At 36.6% G+C, this 23,441-nt stretch overlaps 1 protein-coding gene across 1 annotated transcript in view; it reads left to right on the top strand.

Moving 5' to 3' along the window:
• Cngl (Cyclic nucleotide-gated ion channel-like) overlaps positions 1 to 23,441 on the top strand; it is a 184,034-nt gene that overhangs the window by 120,905 nt on the left and 39,688 nt on the right. The window contains 3 exon segments of the mRNA XM_028308815.1: positions 6,238 to 6,345; positions 6,765 to 6,905; positions 17,887 to 18,039. Coding sequence (XP_028164616.1) covers positions 6,238 to 6,345; positions 6,765 to 6,905; positions 17,887 to 18,039 — 402 coding nt within the window.

Raw genomic sequence — 23,441 nt, 5'->3', positions numbered from 1 at the left:
CGCAGGCTTTTGTTTTTTACTCTCTCTGTTTTTTATACAGGGTGAAGTTTATAGAAAAAGCAAATACAGGGTGTGGTATAAAGTTTGTATGTAGGAAAAAGAACTTTATTGAGCAGTGCTGAAATTCGGCAAAAATGAGTTTTAAGGATTTTTTTCAGTGTGCTTTTACAATTTATTCTGTGCCCAAATGTCTGAATCTTAATAAAATAAAACGATGCTACATCTACAAATTTTAAAAAATACATTTTAAAAGCGCTTATACACGTCCCAGAAAGTATAACTATTAAGTACTTATTCTGTGCTATCATCATCATCATCATCATTTCAGCCACAGGACGTCCACTGCTGAACATAGGCCTCCCCCAATGCTTTCCATGTTGATCGATTGGTAGCGGCCTGCGTCCAGCGCTTCCCTGCTACCTTTACGATGTCGTCGGTCCACCTTGTAGGTGGACGTCCCACGCTGCGTTTTCCGGTACGGGGCCTCCATTCCAGAACCTTTCTGCCCCATCGGCCGTCAGTTCTGCGTACTATGTGCCCTGCCCATTGCCACTTCAGCTTGCTAATACGTCGGGCTATGTCAGCGACTTTGGTTCGTTTACGGATCTCCTCATTTCTGATTCGATCTCGCAAAGAAACACCAAGCATAGCCCTCTCCATAGCACGCTGTGCAACTTTGAGCTTCTGTATAAGGCCTATAGTGAGAGGCCACGTTTCCGAGCCATAAGTTATCACTGGTAACACACATTGGTTATACACTCTAGTCTTCAGGCATTGAGGTAATTTGGACGAAAAGATGTTGCGTAGTTTCCCGAACGCTGCCCAGCCGAGTTGGATTCGACGATTGACCTCCTTCTCGAAATTGGACCTACCTAGCTGAATCGTTTGTCCGAGGTAGACATACTTGTCGACAATCTCGAGAATTGAGCTCCCAACTGAAACTGGGTAGGGCGTAACATGGACATTCGACATAAGCTTCGTTTTGTCCATGTTCATCCTCAGGCCTACCTGTTGGGAAACTCGATTAAGGTCTTCGAGCATTGTGCCAAGATCTTCCAACGATTCTGCCATGACCACAATATCGTCGGCAAACCGAAGGTGAGTGATGTACTCGCCATTAATGTTTATGCCGAATCCTTTCCATTCCAGGAGTTTGAAAGCGTCTTCCAATGCAGCGGTGAACAGTTTCGGAGATATAACATCTCCCTGCCTAACGCCTCGCTGCAGTGGAATCGCCCTCGTGCTCTGCTCCTGTACTCGGACCGACATGGTGGCGTTTTTGTACAAGCACTTCAGCACCTCGATATACCGATAGTCAATACGGCACCGCTGGAGAGATTGTAACACTGCCCAAGTCTCAATCGAATCGAAGGCCTTCTCATAGTCCACGAACGCCAAGCATAGTGGCAAGTTATACTCCTCAGTCTTCTGTATAACCTGCCGCAGCGTATGGATGTGGTCTATGGTACTATAACCTTTTCGGAAACCTTTTCGGTGCTATAACATAATATATTTGAAATAATCTAAAATAAGTAGCTTGCCTTAAAAGATTTTACATACATGGACTTCTACCCATAATTAGGTATTTTACTGTTTAGCAATCTAGATCATCCGTAAGCTAAATTACAAAGATTTCTACATAAAGTTGATTATTAAAGTTGATATTTCAGGTAAAACCATCCTATGTATAGCAGTGTTTTTCAACCTGTGGATCGCGAAGCCTCTACAGGGGGGTCGCGAGAGGTCGTAAAAACTACCTCAGTAAAATAAACATTAGTTATAAAGACAGATGCTGGTGTATGGATTGAAGTATTCGGTCCCTACAAACATTTGTAACATTATAAAATGCATGAAAAAATAAGCGAACGGTCGGGGGGGTCGCCAAACATTTTTTCATACTAGGGGGGTCGTGTCATGAAAAAGGTTGAAAACCACTGCTATATAGTATCAGGCGTTTCTTTGCGGAAATCCATAATTAGTCTATATTAAAATTTCCACTTGGCAAATGTATCTTTTTGCACCCTATATAATTTACTTGTACCTACAATGTTTCTATCTCAGTCACTCACCAACAGAGCGAATCGATGCTATCTAAAATTTAGAACCACCCAGCCGTGAGATCGGATAACGCACGGATTGGCGATATGTATCAGTTATTTGATTGGGTTATTGAAATAACTATTGATTTGTAAAACTTGATTCAGTGGGTTCACCCGTCAGTTATTTTAAGAAGATACCTATGACACAGTAAATTTTCCACTCTTTAGGTATTTACACATAAGTACAAGTGCCTAAACGTAAAAAAAAATCTCAGTACCTTTGGCTTGCAGCTTCATTATAAATCGGCATTTTTGTGACAGATATTTATTTTAAATCTAATGATATCACTCACTCACTTTGTCTGTTTATCNTCACTTAATTTTAAAAACTGCAACATAATAATGAATTGATGCATTAATGCCTAATAGTAGGTACGTACACAAATAATAGTATCAGTAATGATCCTAATTTGTGTGAAATATAAAAAAGGCTTCCAATGAAGATTTGTATTTACCATAACAATATGCAGAAGATGGTTCATTGGTATTGCTCTTGGCACTACTCTAATGCCAACAAGTCCCTTAATTGAATATCTGTGTAATCGATTTTTGTTATAAAAAATACAATTTCACTCGCATTTAGCAAAGGAAAAAACAAAATCAGATTTTAAAAAAACATACTTACTCGTTATAAACGAGCCAAGAGACATGTTAACTGCGACTTACACAATTTTAGTTCAAGCATATTGAGTTACAAAGCTTATAATGAGGTGGGGGTCAATATGTAGTCTATATACTAATCTTCATTGTTGGGGTTTTTCCATTATTCAATGAAGTCCAAAGAAAGTGAAGAGAAAAAATGCGCAGGAAAACGTAAAATCCATTTTTTTACAAATAAAGCATGCTAATATTAGATGGAAGAAATATTCCTCATAAAATTTTATAAGAATCTGGAAATAAGTAAAGATAACAAGCAAGCCAACCTTTCAAAAACTGTAAAGGTTTAATTTATTGATACTTGAGGAAATCCTATTTTTCAAACTAAACGGTGCCAAAAAAGTCAGTCAAAACTGTATTAATTAAAAAGCATGTTCACAACTGTCAACTGTACCAGATTACCAGTAAATTGGACTAATTGCTTATACTTTACATTAACTAAAATTAAATTAAAAGTCTCACTTTCACGTTTTCCAACGCAAAAGCTGCTTATGATCACTGAAATATGTATACGGTATAAGCTTCTTCATAAATTTTGAATTCACGTAATGTAATAAATAGAAGAGTTGTATTATACTAGTCTTATAGGTAAGTAATATATGTAGGTTCACAGTAACACGCTATTTGACCAAGTATTGGATTTTTCCCAATATTAATACGTCTCGGATAACCTTCCAAGCGAAATAACTGGGGCTGACCAATAACGGATGTTACGCAGTAATTATGTTATTGCCAATCTCAAGGGTACGGCAAGTTTTTGTAGTAGATTTCCACAACATTTGGCTGCGAATATATTTCGTGGATTTCATCTTCTGCAGGGACGCAATTTTGTGTAATCTATAGATCCTTTATCAGTGATATGCTTTTATTGGGCTTGACCAGTTGGCTTAATAAAATTACTTTTTTTAGGAACTAGTGACTATTGTAAGAAAAAAAATTGAAAGAATAATAAATCCAGGACATTATTGAAAAAAATCTATTTTGGTAGCCCTTCTTTGCATGACCTTCACACTCAAAGAGTACAAATTAATTACAATATACATAAACCAACAAATCGGCTGAATCTTTCGATGCATGTAACACAGAAAACCATAATCCTATTGTGCTTTTTTATTTTATCTAAGTATTTTTCTTCGGCAAAATTCGAATCGTTCACCTTTTTCGGCTCAAGAGTTTCCTTTAGAGTCCGGTTCCATCAGTATCATTGCACCACGCGTGTCAATTCATTACGGGGGTCGCCCAAGGGAGCATTTTGGGCCCAACCTTTTTCTTCGTATTTACCCTGTAAACCTCTTGGGAAATAAAGGTTGTCCTTGCAAGTGCAGTTATTTCACACTAAATAAACTTTAGATGTATTTTCAAAGCAGAAGTGTTCTACAAGATTCCTCCGTGGATCGAACGGGAGGAACCTGTTTTCTTAGTAAATGGAAGTAAACTTCACTCGGTGGCGTAGACGGAAGCTATTACAACTATCTAAGTGAAGAATTAGGAGTTAATTGAAACAACAAATACGAAGTAAGTTTCGACGTTAGGTACAAAGGAACTCTGTTAATTAGTTCTCATTAGCAGCAAATTAAGGAAGTAAAAGGTACGACTGACGATGTTTCTTTGTTGATAGAATTTATCCAAAAAAGTTGCTATAATGCAGGTATGAAAGATATTTAATAATTTTAGTATAAAAAAACATAACGTTAAATTATGTACGGCTTTAGGACTTACATAAAGGTTCAACGATCGCGAAATGAATACCATTTCTCAAGAATACGAAAGATTTAGAACTGTCTTAAAGACTAATCCAAGACACAATAAGTTAAGTTAAGTCCAGGCTTGACAGATCGTGTCGTACATTAAGGCTAGCAAAAGTAGACTGGTTGAAATATTCCCGAATACTTATTGCATTCCTAGACACCTAATTACAAAAAGAAACGCTTGCCTCAAAACTTTAATATTTCAAACTGTCCACAATGCATTCAATAGTAAGTTTGTTGTACAGATCAATATACCTAATATCATCAACGCGTAACTGCACAAAATCGTTGATGAACACTACCAGCCTAACATATACATTACGTACACAGATTTAAAATTATATCAAGAAGATGTCACTGCCATAGTGTTTTGTTGCTATTTGATAAAGGTAGCCATTCATCATCATCATCATTATTTCAGCCATAATACGTCTACTGCTGAACTTAGGCCTCCCCCAATGCTTTACATCTTGATCAATTGGTAGCGGCCTGCGTCCAGCGCGTCCCTGCTACCTTTACGATGTCGTCAGTCCACCTTGTGGGTGGACGTCCCACAAGGCAGCTATTATAATATCCACAAAAATCATAGTTTCAAATATCTCCAAAATCTTAAATGTTATGTTTATATCATTTAAAATCACTAGATTCAGTCTTTATATCCTAGACATTGTCTTTCTTTTCTTTTAAAGTATCATTTATAACTTGCAGAACTTATTTTCCTTTGAAACTTTTAATAAACGTTCATTAAAAGTATTCTTTCCGTTGGGAGAGGGTTACCATTCTTAAGTCAGTGCGCCGGTGAAAAGATGTTATATTCTTTAAGACTTGAAAGGAATATATTTTACAGACAAAGTAGATATCCATCCATCATCTATTCATAAAAATCAATCATTTGATGTGAAGCTGGGAGCAAAATTCGAATGTCTGGCCATATTCTAAATTATTTTTAAACAATTTTTGAAGTCCGACGAAGGTTTTCAAAGAAAAATTGGAAAAGTAAGAGCGAATATTCTTGTACAGATCTATCAGATGATAGCCTATGAAAATTGTAAAGGTTGCATATGACCAAACTTCTTGGCCGCTCGCATGGCTGGCGAGAAACTTCTTTTCAATTGATTTGTTCTATTTCGATTGTCTGTTGTTTTCTTCTTTTCTACTTGAACTTACGAGTTAACCAATACTATTCTAATGCAATATTTATTATTTAAAACTCTCGTAGTGTCGGTTATGTATTTCGTTTACCTCATAAGAGCAAGATTAATTTAACGATATCTAAGAACCAGTAAGAATTAATTCAATTATTCCACACAAATAAATATGTTTTGATATTTTAGAACCGTATTTAACGAGGAAGTAGAAACTCTTTCTTCTTCTTACCAGAATTTGTTACTACTTTTGGTTGACGTGTACCATAATAATTATGGAACCAGGAACTCTATGAATATAATAAACTTCTGCTTATTAAAATTTCTAAGTGATTAGAGTCGCTTCTCAAACTAAATTTTAAATAAGCAACTTAAAAAGATTGATCTGCCTAAGGCGGGAATCGAACACACGACCTTTCACTTGCCGGGCGACGGATTTTTTATCTGAGCTACTAAGACACTGGATGAACCCGTCGAAATTTTCAAGTGTTGCGGCCGCGTTTATTTCATCAATTCTTCTTCCCACCAGATCATGTGCCATTATTTCTGGTTGACGTGTGCTATATGCCTTCTTTTTCTTGCCACCAGATCATGTGCCACTACTTCTGGCTGACGTGCGACGGGATCAGCGACGTGGTGTTCGCGCTGGACCTGGTGGTTCAGCTGCGGACGGGCTACCTGGAGCAGGGTTTGATGGTGGGTAACATGGACATATTATTGTTATGATGATGGAAGCTTGTTACGTGACTGTTAACTTGCACATTGATTCATTTTTTTAAACACTTACGCCCGTATTTACAAACATTACTATGAGATCTCACAGTGTGCGTGGACGCACAGGGTCACACCCACATACGAACCAATCACATAGCTCTATTCAACGCTGTGCGTTCGATCGAAAAAACTAGTTGATTTACGTCGTCCTTTTCCATTTACAGTCCATTTTGGTTTGGTTTAAAAAATGCTGATAATTAGGTAGGTATACTATAGTTATAGCTTTAGTTAAGTAACTAAAACACCTTGACGCTGATTTGATGCTGATCATAAAATAAAGACTATTATTATGTATTATTATGTACCTACTTTCAACCATACTTTCGCTTTTCTTCCACCAGGTATACGACTCGAAGAAGCTGGCCAAGCACTACCTCACCTCGCGGCCGTTTCTGCTGGACATCGCCTCGCTGACGCCGTTAGACCTGCTGCAGCTCAAGATCGGCACCAACCCCATCATCAGGTTCCCCAGGTTCCTTAAGGTACGCCCACCATCTTTTCATAATCATTTCAGCCATGGAACGTCCACTATGCCTACCGCAATGGTTCCCAGATTGGCCGGTTGGTAGCGGCCCGCATTCAATGCCTTCCCGCAAACTTTATGAGGTCATCTGCCAACCTTGTGGGTTTTTGTCACTGGCAAAGCCGACCGATGATTGTAGACATTTTGTTTCCTTCTTTGAAAAGAGCTAAATACCGTCATTAAGAAAGTAATATAAACTAAAAACTACACCTTTTTATACCGACACTTGTATTTGAATGCCAAACCCCCTGAATATCATTCAGGGGTTTTGGCAATAGATTAGATTCCGATCCGGCGATATCTTTATATTTTCATGCCGGATCACTTGAATAATGCAAAAGCATCTTTCACACAGAAGACGTAATAAAAGTGTTTTTTCTCTGAAATAAGAGGAAAAGATTGTTCTAAAAAAACCTTTTTTTTAAGCACTTTCTGCCAACATTCGGCGCTATATTGGCTCTCTAGTTGATACCAGTCATGGCCGGACTACGTGTAACATTAGACAGTAGGTATTGGTGGTATAAATGGTACTGACTTATCCCACAGTACAACAATTGATTTGATTGTACAGAGATTAGGTTAGGTTCTTTAACAGTTAATAGAATATCACTTCTACAGAGCAAAAAATAATAACAGCTTATCAAAGCTACTTTACAGTAAATTGAAAACTTTGTAGTTATTCAATTTGCAAGCTAAATAGTGTTTTGATTAATAAGTTTAATGGTGTCATCTACCCAATCACCAAGCCCAGATATCAAAGCTAAGTACGCGAGCAATTACATCACAATTTCCGGAAATACCCTCATTTCCCCAAGATGGCGGCACTAAATCATTCGCGCCCGCGTCCATTATCTTGCGGGTGTATCTTTGCTGACTCCCACAGACAAGTAATGCTGTGATTACTTCAAACAATATATCACTAATATGTATTATTATAGTAGATACTTAAACTAATAATAAGTTGAGACTGTTAACCAATAAATCTAGAGATTATCACAACATTCCAGCTCCAGTAAATCCAATTGATTGACATGACAAACGTTTTAATAATATTGATAACAATAAATTGCAGTCATACTTAGCTACTCCTTGCCCTACAAATCTACAGTAAGAATCTTTGGAGAAGTCGATCTTCGAAGACGAAAAACTTTTTGAAGTCTTAGATAATATTCTTGAATATAGACTTACATAAATGCCAAGCAAGTTATGACTATCAAAAATGCTCCAACACAATACCTTTAATGTTTTAGTACAAATTTCAAGTAAGACGGTTAACCCTGCATGTAATATTGTTTCAAACATTATCATATTATTACCTATCTGCCCAAACGTTTTGGCTACACGCTCGTAAAAAAGGCACGTAAAAATCACATTTGCCTAAAGAGGCCTTTGGAAGTACCTAATAGATACATTATTCAATAAGGCAACAGAAATGTTCAAAGGTACTGAAATGGTAACTTTATTCTTTTCCTATTCGTGGCTTACCCCTTTATTCCTATAGTCTTTTTCACGTAAGATGATTCGTATGACGTTTCGAGTTTGAAAATAGAGATGTCACATAACTAAACCATAGCGATTTATCTCTCGATTTTTTTCTAAGAGTTAGTAAAACCTACTTTCAGAGAAATATTTTGTATAGGTGTTATTTAACAAAAAACATGTTTTATTTAATTACAAATATTAATGTAACAATTTTTTGTTGATAATATTCAAATTCCATGGACTTCGTGTTCAAAAAAACGATTCCTAAAAAGTACTGGTTCTATTTATTTAAATTAAAAATTATTAATTTATTTTCAATGCGTTTATTAAAGTCAACAATCGAATAATATAGTTGATTTTTGTGATGTTTTTAATAACTAAATATTCACTGCAATCGATTAATGAACCGCGGAAATAATCGATTTTGTTATACAACAAATACCCCAGCACTAAATCTATTCCGTTTCACACATTGCGTACATTAAATAAAAAATATTTTTACATCGTATTTAATTAAAATATAATCAATAGACTCAGATTTTACTAAATATTTCAAGACAAGTAGTTAATTTTTTTTTATTATATTGCTTATAAAATACAAATATTTTTTCAAAAATATTCTGCATATGCAGTATGCGTAATATGGATAACCTTGAAGTGTCATACGGATCATCTTAGGTGAAAAAGACTATAAAGTGTGTCTGGGGAAGTCCCTCCCCACGCTAGCATTTTTATAGTGAGTAGATAAATTAAAATTATTCCTTATTTTCGGATGTTAAGAAAATGCTATTTTTTACATCCAAAACCTTTCAAAATATCAATATGAATTAATTAGTTATGTTTAACTCTATAAATAAATGTTCAATCTATATCTAAGATTATTTTTTCGACAGAATGTTTTCCTATCTCTAACAAAATCCATTATAGGCAAACCAAAAGACTTACTTTTGTGTTATAAGTAATTATTAGGTCATTCCATGGTCATAACTGAAGGAAAAGTAGTTAAGTATGCAATTTACTTTTTCTTTTAAGCCTCCATTAGTGTTTATCTGTATCGAACAACCTCTTATTGAATTGAGAAACGCAAAAAGGACATCAGCACTATAAAGCTTTTTAAATTTTTTAATGGTATCAATCACCAAATTTTACTTAAAAATCGCCAGAGTTAGCTGGAAAGAACAACAATATAAAGCTACTAGGTTCATTGTTCAACACGAAAGGATCCTATTAGTACTCGAAGATGGATAGACCCCTAATTGCGTATGTTTTTAACAGCCCCTTGTCTAAGTTGGTGCTAAGTAATTGATGTTTTGCCGGTCTATCTATTTAGACACCAAAGGCATCAAAGTCTCTGGTGTCAGATTAGTGTACAGATAGAGAAGGGCGAAAGATTATAATTTGTATATTAGCAACAATTATTATGCTACCTGCTGACTGTACATCATCACTACTATCTCTACAAACTTACTCGTATATTAAAAAGCTGAAGAGTTTGTTTGTTTGCTTAAACGCACTAATCTCAGGAGCTACTGGTTCGATTGGAAAAAATATTTTTGTGTTGGATAGTCCATTTATAGAGGAAGGCTATATTCATCATCCAACAGCCAATAAAAGAGGAACAGTAAAGAAAAATGTAGCAAAAACGGGAAATATTATTCAAATTATTTTCACGCGAAGTCGCGGGCACAGCTAGTAAGTTCTAAGCTAAATTCAATGATACGTATGGCAGAGTAAAATATTGTTTTGAAGTGCTTCGTTGGATTGGTGATAAAGGTTTCTAAGACCAAAACATACTCTTTTAGTACAAAAAACGAAACGGGAAGCATCATAACTTGAAGCCGAAATTAAAGTTACTCGTTACCTACCTACATAACTTTTTCGATTACAATCGGTAGGCTTCTAAGCAAACTGCTTACTCCAATTTTTCCATTCCTCGCATAACGCACATATATTCCATTCCTCGCATAACGCACATATAGGTAGATGTTTACACCGTATTTACATTGTTCAATTACGAACAGCACAACACGCTTCCGAGGTAGGGGCGAATACAGTAGGTCCACTTTTCCATTATAACATAAAGCATGGAAAGTTGGAAACATGGTAGAACACCAGCTTTCTGAACTAGAGGTCCCGGATTCGATTCCCAGTGGGGGCAGAATTTTCTGCCCGGTTTTGGTTGGGGGTAGGGCTTATTCTAAATCCGCCTGGCTAGCTGCCACTATCCTACCTAAGTCTGTCGCTATAACAACAATGATAACAGCATTGTTATGTTCCGACACTTAGAGGTAAGCGATAATCAGTGGTTGAGGATTCTAGGTGAAGCTTGCTTCCATCTTCTGCCTGACTATCACTTTCCATAAGGTGATAAAACAAAATACATGCCAAATCTAACGTAAAACTCTCTTTTTTTAAAGTAGAGCATTATTAAAGCCCGGTCGCCGAACATGTAGAATTTTGTTCAATGACCCCAAGCTACCCATCCTTACCGCTCGCGCGTAGTTGTGTTGTTATCGCGGCCGTACACTCAACAGGTCGCACAGTCGCGACAGCAATATAATGACGAAATTCTATGTACTCCTCGACCGGACTATAGAAGCGAGGCTACTCCTTCCACCTACACTATGGCACAGCGGTGAAGCAGTAGAAATAGTACACTGAAATGAATTCGCCCACATTACTTGAGGGCTTAGTTTGTCTGTCGTTTGTAGGTCGTTCTCCTTTTATTAGACAACTTGATGGTAAATAGTTGTCATCCTGTTATGATAAACTTGAACGCTGTAATTGGATTAGTGTAGTAGTTTTTGCCCGCGGATTCGCTCGCGTGAATTTTGACCTGCTGTAGCCTATGTTACCTAAAGACAATGTAGCATTCTAACGGTGAAAGAATTTTTGAAATAGCTCCAGTAGTTTTTGAGTTTATCTTACAAACATACAGAAATACAAATCAATCAATATAATCTTTATGTTTACATGATAGTATGATTCAAGAGAAAAAGGAAGGTGTAAATGTATAAAACATAGCACAGATACGAAGTCAGCAGGGCGGGTCGCTAGTATGGTATAAGTCGAACTGTAACATTAAACGATACGATACTCGCCGGGTCAGCTAGTAAGTAACAACTGTTTAAAAATGCCTTTGGTTTTCTTTATTTACAATAAACACATTTTTATAACTAACGCAAACTTAACTCTAAACAAAAAACAACTTATTTGAAATGCCCAGAGAGTTCAATTAATTTGAACCTAATTCCATTCCCTCAGCTCCCAAAAAACGAAATGCATCTTATTTGTAAGCATTGCCTTCACAAATCTCATTGGAACCCGATTGAAGTCAATCCAATCTCCGATTCAGAGCATTGAGATGCATCAGTCGAATGCGAGCGTCGACCGATCTCACAATCACGAGGTGCTGGACATAGTCAAAGAAGACAGTAAGATTATTAAATGAAGGCATAATTGGATACCTGCTTTACACAACCAGTCTTCATGTTTTCTTTTTTTTTTAAACGATGGCAATCTGTTAAAATAGAAAGACACGGGTCTTAATGGGACGTTTATTAATGAGTTGCATTATGTACTCACGGCTTGACGTTTCAGCTGTTATGCTGCAGGCCATAGTCACAGGCAAACTACTAACAGACATCGCGTTTCTTTCTCTTTTAGTTGAAATGGAAAGCGAAAGTTTAAAATCTTAATTATGGTAATCTGTTTTTCGACAATTTATTTATTTATTTGACCAACATCACGTGAGTAGCGATTACCGTATAATGACAGTATCTACTTTTAATTTTTGTATAACTGTAAACGCCAGCGTTAATTGACTTGATAAATGAACTTTACAACGGAGCAAACCCATAATTAATACAGGATGTTCGGAGTTGTTTCACTATTTATTAATAAACAAAAAAACGAAGTAACTAATTATATTAATTCTACTACTAACTTCTGTCATAAGCAAAATATTTCATGAAAATGAATAAATAGAAAAATATTTCATAACCAACATAATATTTCAAAACTAAGTACCTATATTTATCGTTTCGCATCGCATGAAATTTCTTTCAACTGTTATTACTTTACATTAGTTTCAATCCATTTACGAATAATTTATCTTAATTGAAATGCATTACTACAATTCTTTTTTTACTGTATACCTAAATACTTAGAACGAGAGCGTGTAAATTAGAAGGACGTTCATTTATCGGCAAACTTGAGGGTAAGATAGTTCTCTATGCATAGGTAAAGCGGGGTTGAATAGTATTGGATTCAATTTGCGCAAATACGAAGTTAAATGTGCTCTCCAATATCTACTCACACTGTATTTACTTGGTATTAGATTACTGTCTGCGTACTTTTACCGTTTTAGGTTTAAATAAATAAATAAAAAGTATTTAATTCAGATAACAGAGATCCATAAATGATTGTAAAAACTTAGGCTAATATTAGTATCTTATTTCTAAAACCGACCTCGTCCTGCTGAGCATGTGGCCGATCAGTGGACAATCCCCACTTTCGGCTATCTATTTCAGACTGGCAAACAGTCTATATTTGTATGTAACTCTATAATGATGTAAAAGTTTATTTGGCACAATAAAATCACTATTAACTATTCATAGAAAACACGGATAAGTATGCAAACTTAGCTAACGTAGAGACAAAACCGAGTTACTTTCGCTAGGTAATACTAGCTGACCCGGCGAACTGTGTACCGCCTATGTTCATCTTGGATAATATAGGATTCTATAGGTGATTTTTTTTTAAATCTATCCAGTAGTTTCGGAGCCTATTCAATACAAACAATCAAATAATAGTGGACCTTTAGTGTAGAGTTGACTAGTATTATTTTATTATTCATCGGAAGGGTAAACTTTCTTCGAAATAGAGCGATGATACACGCAAAATCATTTCCAAATCCCCACATCAAATATAACACCTCTATAAATATGACCTAAGAGTATATTCAGAATCAACACTTAGTAAACCGTGTATAATTTGTATTCAACTATAATTTGGGATTTACTCGACCCTCCATACACTTGTGGCAAGCGTTATGCATGTCATTCTGCTCTTAAAAGCTTTTGCTCGCTCCCTTGGGGCTATTCTAGGGATCAAATTAGATGCTTGTACAAACTGGAACCTAGTTGATGTAATTTTAATACAATCTATGTTACTATTATTGGAAACTAGCTGTGCCCGCGACTTCGTACGCGTAAAAACCCGTTTTCGCAACATTTTTCATTTTTGCTCTGCACCTTTTACTTGTAGCGTGATGGTTTATAGCCTATAGCCTTCCTCAATAAATGGGCTATCTAACACTGAAATAATTTTTCAAATCGGACCGGCAGTTCCTGAGATTAGCGCGTTCAAGTAAACAAACAAACAAACTCTTCAGCTTTATAATATTTGTTTAGATTAACAACTTGTAACTACTACTCTTTTACCGTCGCCAGCACATAGAATAAATACTGGGCAACTACGGAACCCTACACTGCGCGTGGCACGACACGCACTTGGCCAGTTTTTTATTTAAAAACAGAGAGTGTAGATACAACTCCGCGACCGCAGTATTATTTAGCTTGAAATCTCGTCGCCAATATGATTGAAATCTCGAATATTGAATATTATAGACCATTGGTTCCCAAAGTCGCAGGGGAGGCGCAAAGACCTTTAAAGGGGGGCGCGGGCCATCTGTGTACGTATGTAATGTAATGTATGTAATGCATCACAGACTGCTCGATACGACCAATGAATAATCTTGACTGGAGGAGAGGCGGCGCGGAATTTTTGTATGGTCGAAAGGGGGCGCGTCTCAAATAAGTTTGGAAACCCCTGATATAGACTATAAAACCTTTCGTATAAAATTGAAAATATAATAAAACAACTTGTCATTTTATGTTAGGTTCGTGAACAAGTATCAAACGACTTTGGGGAGTAGATTTCATCACAAGAATCATTTAACATATGAAAAAGTCCCAGAGCTGTCCCTTTTCATGCGTGGTTGAGTAAGAAATATTGAAACTCGTGAAGACATACTGAAAAAGCCTTATTCTTAACGGGAATACCATTATTACCATGATTTGTTTAGGCTTATTTCCATTAATATACTTCCTTTCAAAATAGGTACTTACTATTTTGTAAATACGAAAGTAATTATCTGTCTGTTATCTTGTGAAGTTTAAACCACTAGGCTAATTGTAATAAAATTATAGAGACAGTTTAAAACTTAAACTAACAACATTTATTTCACTCGACAAAGTGTAATGTGTATGTGTATTAAATGAATTGTGAATGTGTTCTTGGTTGAAGTGTATGTGATTAAACTGTACCTGTGTAATTAATCTGATATTGTTATAAGCTGCAACATATCCACTCCATGATGAATAATTTGATAAATAACTACCAGTAAAAATAAAAACCAGTGTTTCTCTATGTAAGTGAATGTATTTTCTGATTTTGAGAAATAAATGTCTTAAACCGTAAAACCCAGAGAAAAGCATAGGAAAGTTTATTATTCCGGTTTTTGAAGGGGATTGGGCACGTGCGTTTTAGTTTTCCTGTGAGACAGATATTCATAATTTATTTGCACACTAAGGCTGAGTTGCACCACCTAACTTTAACAGTAACCATAACGATAACCGATGTTTTTGTATGGAGTTTGAAATTCCTTTATTTGCGTAATTCCAGGTACATAAGTGGTCTTACATAGATTTGGTACTTACGATACTTTTTCGAAGACTGCAGATAAGATCGTCTGTTCACAGTAAAAGTTTTTTTACTTACCACACACTTACTTTTATGTTGAAACGTTCTCATCCCGTCTTTTTCTGGATTTGCCTTAGATAACAAATCGATACGATACACGTTTCCCTCTCGGCGTTTCGCGGAAGCCACACTTCGGTGCCGTGCTCAAAGGTGACGCACACATTATCTCATAAATAAATCAATCAATTCATTAAAATTGAAACCCGTTTAAATTCAGTCAAAATGTATCTATGAATTTCACGAATATTTACAATACAAGATGAAGTTATCAAATTATGTATCTTGTGTGTGTACGTACGTGTACATGCACATAACGATAGTGTAATGTCTATCAAAATTTTTGAAAAACTAACAGTAGCGAGCCATGTAAAGCTGACTCGCCTTCGTGAATTGGAACAACTATACCATGCTAGATTCAGGCTTAGCGATTAAATAAATGATCAATCTATCCAATTCCTATTACGTTTAATTTAAGACAGTGAATGAATGATGAAAATCGCAAAAAGAATCAATGTTTTTTAACGATGCCGCGATGTCACTGTTGTGTTCAATGGAAAGAATGTCCAAACGTTTTTGGCAATGGTTGGTGGTTATCACCTATTTATTAAGTGACCCACATACCTATTACAAAAATCAATTATTGTGATAATATGACATCCAACATAATTATATAACATCGTATGTAACAGTTGGGTTTCAACATGGCCTAATTGAACATCATGTCATGTGCGACTAGCCTAAAGTCAAAGCACCAAGTTAGTTAAAAAATACAACGCAAAAGTTCAAAGTAACCGTAGTGTGGTTTTAACCTTAGCCAATAAATCCACAGCCTATTTCCTGGCACCTTTCGATCCCCTTGAAGACACATATACCGTGTATTAGGTATGTTCAAAGCGGAATAATGCCTTTACAATCGCCACAATGAGGCTTTTGTCGTGAAAAAATAACGGAAAATGATGTTATTACTGCTGCTTTTTCAGTGAAATTGATATTCTATCCACTTATCACGTTTGGGAGAGGTCAGTGTAATTGTGGACAGGCTTTGTGAAAGTCTCGGTCTATATGAAAACACTTTCACAAAAATATAATGCGACAATAGCGTCCTTAGATTTGAGATTTGAGGAACGCTATAGCTTGACCACAATAGACAGTTTGACACCATACCCCAATAATTCGAAACCATAACTTTTTTTAAAATACCCTTCATTCTGGTCTTAAAAACTTAATTAATTTTAAATTACCTGTAAATTACGATTTATGTTCGCATTGTAATTGAAAAAAGTAGTTAAATTGAGTTGACAAAATAGTGACGTCACTTGCTTGTAGTGCCATACAAAATCTATGGGAGAGTTTCGTTTTGACAGATTTAAAAAGTACGTCAATTGATTGGTGGTGTCAACATGTCTATTAGATCTGTGCCGCTCTTGAATTTAGTTCGTAGCGAAAAACAGATTGAGGAAAATGCGCTTCGTTCTGTAATTTAGACTTAGGTACATAAAATCAGTAACTTAGTTTCACTCCTGCGAACTCTACAGGTCAAACAAACATGAAATTATTTATAGTTGATTTGTACACCTACAAGGTGGACCGACGACATCGTAAAGGTAGCAGGGAAGCGCTGGACGCAGACCGCTGCCAATCGATCAACATGGAAAGCATTGGGGGAGGCCTATGTTCAGCAGTGGACGTCCTATGGCTGAAATGATGATGATGATGATGATTTGTACTTATTGTTTTTTGTTTTGGTACCAAATATTTTTTTCTTTCAAATTAAAACTTCAAATAGACAACCAAAAGTAACATAACTCTAACCTATGGTTCGAACTTCGAACCCCAACGACCGCTGGGGTGGTGGTGGACCGCTATTTTGGTGACCTCACTTCTGACTCAAGCATAATTTCACTTAGTACCTTACTACCTTTATCAATTATATTTTATAACCTAAGACAACAGTATCATAATAAATATATTTATGATCTATTTCAACAGAACAAAGACAACTTTCAGTTATAATTGAGCAAATAATTGAATAAGGTAAAAGCAAACCACAATAGAATAGCTTTTAAGCTTTGTGTTTGCCAGCCTTTTAAGGGCCTTTGTGATGTCATGCCCATTTCCAAATCGCTTATGAATATACGTTTTAGAATTCGTGTGTCCAAAATAAATTGTAAAATTAATTGACTATTGATTCATTCATCTTCTACTGCGGCAAATAAACATTTTTTATACGACTTTACATTCTTCATCGAAGATTGCGAATGATAATCAATATAGAAAACCGGAAAAACCTTTCTAACCCATGGGACTTGTATGGGACTTGTAGGCCAAATCTTTCATTTGTCTCTGATAAATTAGAGAGAATCGGTTTTCCTGAAATTAAAGTATGATGATGAGAGAAGAAACCTAACTGTTTGAGGGTTACCGGAGAACTCACGGGTACTAATGTGCACTATTCCCACATCTCGTTCCCACTGCTGCAAGCTGCAACTCCTACAGCAGCTTGATCGCCATTAAAAACCCAACCAGTGAAGGTCAAGCTTGCATCCAATACGGGACTATTCCCACTTCTCGTTCCCACCACTGCAACTCCTGTGTAGCCAGGATCTACAGCTTGACCGCCATAAAAACCCAACCAGTGAAGGTCAAGTTCGCACCCAATGTGCTAATGTATTAAAATCCAAATTGTCTTGCAGGTGTACAGAGCGGTGAACTTCTACTACATCGTGGAGTCGCGGACGGTGTACCCCAACTTCTGGCGGGTCATCAACCTGATCCATATCCTGCTGATCCTGGCGCACTGGTTCGGCTGCTTCTACTTCTTGCTGTCGGAGGCTGAGGGCTTCCAGGTTTGTACTGTGTTTTATTCTTTAAACTAACCTTCGTATTGACAAACCATGAGGTCTCACAGTGCGCGTGGACGTACAGTCGTACAGGGTGACACAAGAGCTCTAATCAAAGCTATGCGTTTGAAGCAAGCGTTCGTTTGTGAATACGGGCGTAAGATTCTTTAAATTAAATTTTAATTAACTCTACGTGAATAAAAGAAACAAGACGACAACTAGAATCTATATCAAAATGACGTAAATTACAACGAGATAATAAAACACAACTCTATCTATTTAGCTTGATGTGCTGTCATCCGTACTTTACATTTATTTGTATCCAGTGGTCGTTGGTTCAATCCGGCTTGAAGGACCAAAAAAAATAAAGGAGAGAGTAAAAAAAAAAGAACCGTACCAGTATAGANACTACAGTCTATACTGGTACGGTTCTTTTTTTTTTAAAACATTCAAACTTGGAACACCCCTTGTTATAATAAATTATACTTCAAATTGAAAATGTAAATTGAATTCTGAATTTTCCATCATTGCAAATTCAATTTATGAGTAACGTCATTACCAAGGAAGTATGATTTACCGTCATACCCTATCTGGATCAACACCAAACACTGTAGATAATAGATAGTGCCAAAATACGTATCGATATCACGCTACGAACAAAAAGGGGGGTAGACGGAGAAGTTGATAGCGATATAAGCTGCACATTCGTATGCAGGGACATAAACGTGGGTTCCGGGACAAATGGCGCCCGAAAATAGAGCGCGAGTAGGGACACCAAAAGTTTGGAAACGCTGAGTTTCTGGACCTCTATAATTACAATACTGCTAAAACTAATATCTATCGATATTGTAGAGATAAATCAATCCGATAGTCTAATACTTGTAGTAGAAAATATGTACTTTAGGCATTTCATATCGATCGAGCGAGCTATTCGTACATTTGTGTGTACTAAGTGCCATTGGGTGTTCCAGAAGAATGTTAAAAATATTATTCAATTTACGCATGTGGGATAGTTAAAAGAAGGAACTAATAATTTATTTTTATTGGGATTTTGATCTTCGTCTCACCATAGTACAGTCGCGGAATGAAAAGGTTGGTCACCTTAGTGTCGGTTTTCGCTTGCACTAGGTACTGTGAGAGTCAAACCTGCCAACATCATAACAGTGCAAGAAACAGTGCTGTAACGAATAAGGTTTTGCTTGTTTATTTTTCTATCCCATCAGTGCAATGCAATGGTGACATTGACCAATTGACAATAGTTTTTTTTTTATTTAAAAGAAATAATAATGGCAGTTTGAACCAACAAGAAGGTTTTAGTTTACCAATCATAATAATCTTCTTGACAAGATAAATCGAAAAAAAATTTTGAACTTTACTGACGAACAGTTAAAGATTATTTTCTCTAACTCGAGATTATTCTGTAACATAGTTTCAAAAGGTAATATGTGCTCGCGATTCGTTGAAGGAATCAATTTGAAAACTGACGAACCTTTTCATTCCGTGACTGTACAATAATGAGTAATAGTCTCACTCGAAGAATTGTTGTAATTTATAGCAAAATTTTACTCTTTAGGCTTCACTGTACTGTATGATTTTAAACTTTCGCGTTCCATTTCAACTAAAATAGTAGGTAAGACACGGGTCTTAACGCGACGCCAAGCCGTGAGTACATAATGTAACTCATTAATAATATACGTCGCGTTAAGACCCGTGTCTTACTATTTTAATGTACCTACTGTATGAATTCAAAATCATCAAGGCGGAGATGAATGAGACAAATCAATTTTAAAGTAATGAAGAAGAGAAGTAGGTAAACAAAGTCGAATCCATGTTTAAATAAGAAACATGGTCACCCTACTCGGGAGGTGTGCTAAATCGCGCAGACGAGAGGTTACCGCGGTGAGGTTGGACGGGCCTATTTTTATGTATGTGCATTTAATAATAGAACGTAATTTGGGTGTGTTAACCCCGGAATAATCAGACTGAGAAAGAAATTCTATAAAGTTAAAAGTGACATGCTCAAATTATTTATAAGTCCGAAATTTTTATGAATGAAATGATACATGAAGGCTTAATTTTTATCTGATTTTCTGATATAAAATACGATTCTGTGCTTCGAGTCAAATCAGACGCATGGAAGCTTTCGTTTAAACCAAAAATATTCTATGCTAGATAATACGCCCGTATTCACAAACAGAAAATCAAACGCACAGCGCGGCAGCGTTGATATGAGATTGTTTCGTGTGTCACCCTGTGCGTCCACGCGCACTGTGAGACCTCATAGTAATGTTTGTGAATACGAGCGATAGGATTAGGAATTTAGGACAAAGACCGACCCTACGCTGCCGGGGTCCAGGCGCTTCGCCAGATCCTCGGTCTACCGAATAGCACGCCTGTCTACACTGCGTCTTCCTGTCCATCCCAGACTTCAGGGCTATACGACCAAATTGGGTATTTGCCACCACTCTCCAATAATTCTAAATATCTTTTTTTTTTAAATAGGCACTTCATTCTGGTCTTAAAAACTAAATAAATTTTAAATTACCTGCAAATTAAGATTTTTGGTTGCATTGTAATTGAAAAAAGTAGTTTAATTGAGTTGACAAAATAGTGACATAACTGGCTAGTAGTAATTGCCATACAAAATCTGTGGGAGAATCTTGTTATGACAGTTTTAAAAAGATTATTATTAACACAACACTCGAAAGAAGAAAGAAGAAAGAAAAGTTTAGATTCTGTCTGACTAATACCACTTATTCGCAAATCCGAGCACAATTCACTGGATTTATGTCTGCATCCATGTACAATTGTACACATTACTCACATCTAGACGTAGGCTCAAATAAAAAAGCCTACAGCCGATTTGGCCTTTCCTAAATGCCCCAGACAAATGTCAGCCAGTTAGGTTCATTACATTATCCAACTACCCGCGTAATATGACCCATTTAGCGTTTATTACGTTTTCGGAGGTAACATTACTCAGATTTCATTCAACAGGAGTGGTCGAAATTAATAATTTAAAACAACTACAATCTAAATATTTATTTTCTGGCGAGGATTTATTATTTATTTTCATATTAAAATTTTTCTGTAGGTGAGACTGCGAAATTCTTAGTCATACACGTAAAAGTCTTACAAAAAACTAGGATTTCGTCTAGTTTGAAGGGGCATCTGAGAGCAGACTGAGATTCCTGGTAACCCCCAATAAAAAGACATTTCTATTTTGTTGAAAAAATATTTTTCCGGAGATGTCCGGGAAGAAACTCAATTTCGCTGAAATATCGGGAGTTTACGAAGTTTTTTCTTTTGATGATGGCAAATCCTGGCAAATGTTGGAAAAACTAAAAAATAAAATTCAAATGTTGTTCATGGAGAAAATATTTTATATTTTTCAAAATATATCACTTTTATAATAGACTCGCTCAAAAACTAAGGCAGCAGTGCATAAGAAACTTAAGTGTTGAAGCATTATTCTTCGTTTCCTTTTAGATGCAACGCGTCTTTGTGGCTGCAAACTTAAATTGTGTCTTTATTTATTGTATCCTATGGTATATACGGTCCACCTACAACGTGGACCGACGACATCGTAAAGGTAGCAGGGAAGCGCTGGACGTAGGCTGCTACCAATCGATCAACGTGGAAAGCATTGGGGGAGGCCTATGTTCAGCAATGGACGAATGATCCTATGGCTGAAATGATGATGATGATGATGATGATGATGATGATGATGATGATGATGATGATGATGGTATATCCTTCTGCGGGAAGAGCCTGGATGTGGGCAGTACAGGACCGGTCGTTATGGAAATCCTTAGGGTAAGCCTTTGTCCAGCAGTGGACGTCATTTAGCTGAAACGAACGAACGAACGATAGTACCTTCTGACTTTACCTATTCTCAGTACTTATGAAAATTACTACGAATCTGTCTTCACACAGTTTGAAAAAAAGCGAATTTAATCTGAAAGGAGTGATTCTCCAATACTATCTACATATCTTTTATATGGGATCTAAATCTCGTGATACCACTCCTCTCTACATTCTAACGGCTGATTGGTCAAAAGATAAAACGCACTTTATTGCACACGCCGTATAAAAGATTGAGTGGGAAAATCGTACCTTCCCATAATACCAGGAATTACAATTAAAAAACGATCATGTACCTATCTAGATGTTCTAACCCTCGTAAAGTTCCCTCATTATTCCACATTTATTGGCGCTAAAGTCCAGTTTAATTTCAATCGTAATTAATTACACTCAAGACTCAATTTGTAATCTGTAACTGTAATTACGGTAAGGGTCTTTAATGAGGACTTGCTTTTATGCATCAGTATGAACAGTTAGTGATCAATGGTCAATGGGTAGGACCGTTGACATTATTGTGTGGGTTCGGGATTTGATTCCTTAAATGGGGCATGAAGTGGGGATTAACCGCCTCTGTGGTCTATTGGTAAGACCACCTGCTTCAGACGCAGAGGTCCCGGGTTCGATTCCCAGTGGGGGCAGATTTTTCTGTTCGGTTTGGTTGGTGGTAGGGCTTGTTCTAAGCCCGCCTGGCTAGCTACCACCATCTTACCTAAGTCTGTCGCCATAACAACAATGTTAACAGCATTGAGGCAGGCAGCATGTGAGGTAAGATAGCCAGTTCCTCCGTGGTTGAGGATTCCGAGTGAAGCTCGCTTCCACCTTCGGCCTGATCATCACTTACCATCAGGTGAGATATAGGCCAAGAGCTTCCTCGTTGTGGATAAAAAAAAAGTAGCGAGCTTAAATCACTCTCATATTGGCCTAGGGTCAAGTTTTGTTGGCTATATAAAACTGTTCTGATAATACTGAAAAATAATATGTGTGACGTGCCTTTTTAGTCCAGTCAATAAATTATTTAGAGGGAAATGTGTGGAACACAATTTCTGACTTCTTGACTTTATTTATTAGACTAGTTAGGAGGTGAACATATCAAAAGTCCCCGCCCTTAGCCTTTGAGTCGGCGGGGTTCGAAAGTGCCTTTATTCGGTTTTTCGCTTAATTCTTACAAACTATGCGACCTAGAGATATGACCACTATGAACCAAAAAAAGCTGATTACATTTGTTACACTTGAGCTAGTCAAGTTTTTCTATATCTTGTATCGTTTCGAAACATCTGCTCCAGAAGGTCTGTCTGTAATTTGGAAAAAAACATGTTAATTTGTCTCACATATTCACATCATGAGGAAATCGACTAAATCAACACTGAGCAAACATTCTACACATTCGGGAGCGTGTTAAGCGAAGTTCCAGCGAGGGAAAGTACACCGTTTGTATATTTAGATGAACCACTTGGAGCCACTTTGACCCTTCATCACTCAAAAACTACACATTAACACGTCAAATTTGGCTCATGTGTTGAGATTTGCAAGATAAAAATTAGCTT

This window comes from Ostrinia furnacalis, unplaced genomic scaffold (assembly GCF_004193835.3).
Source record: "Ostrinia furnacalis isolate ACB-3 unplaced genomic scaffold, ASM419383v2 OfSCF2514, whole genome shotgun sequence".
NCBI lineage: Eukaryota > Metazoa > Arthropoda > Insecta > Lepidoptera > Crambidae > Ostrinia > Ostrinia furnacalis.
This window is presented reverse-complemented; position numbering and strand designations above follow the sequence as displayed.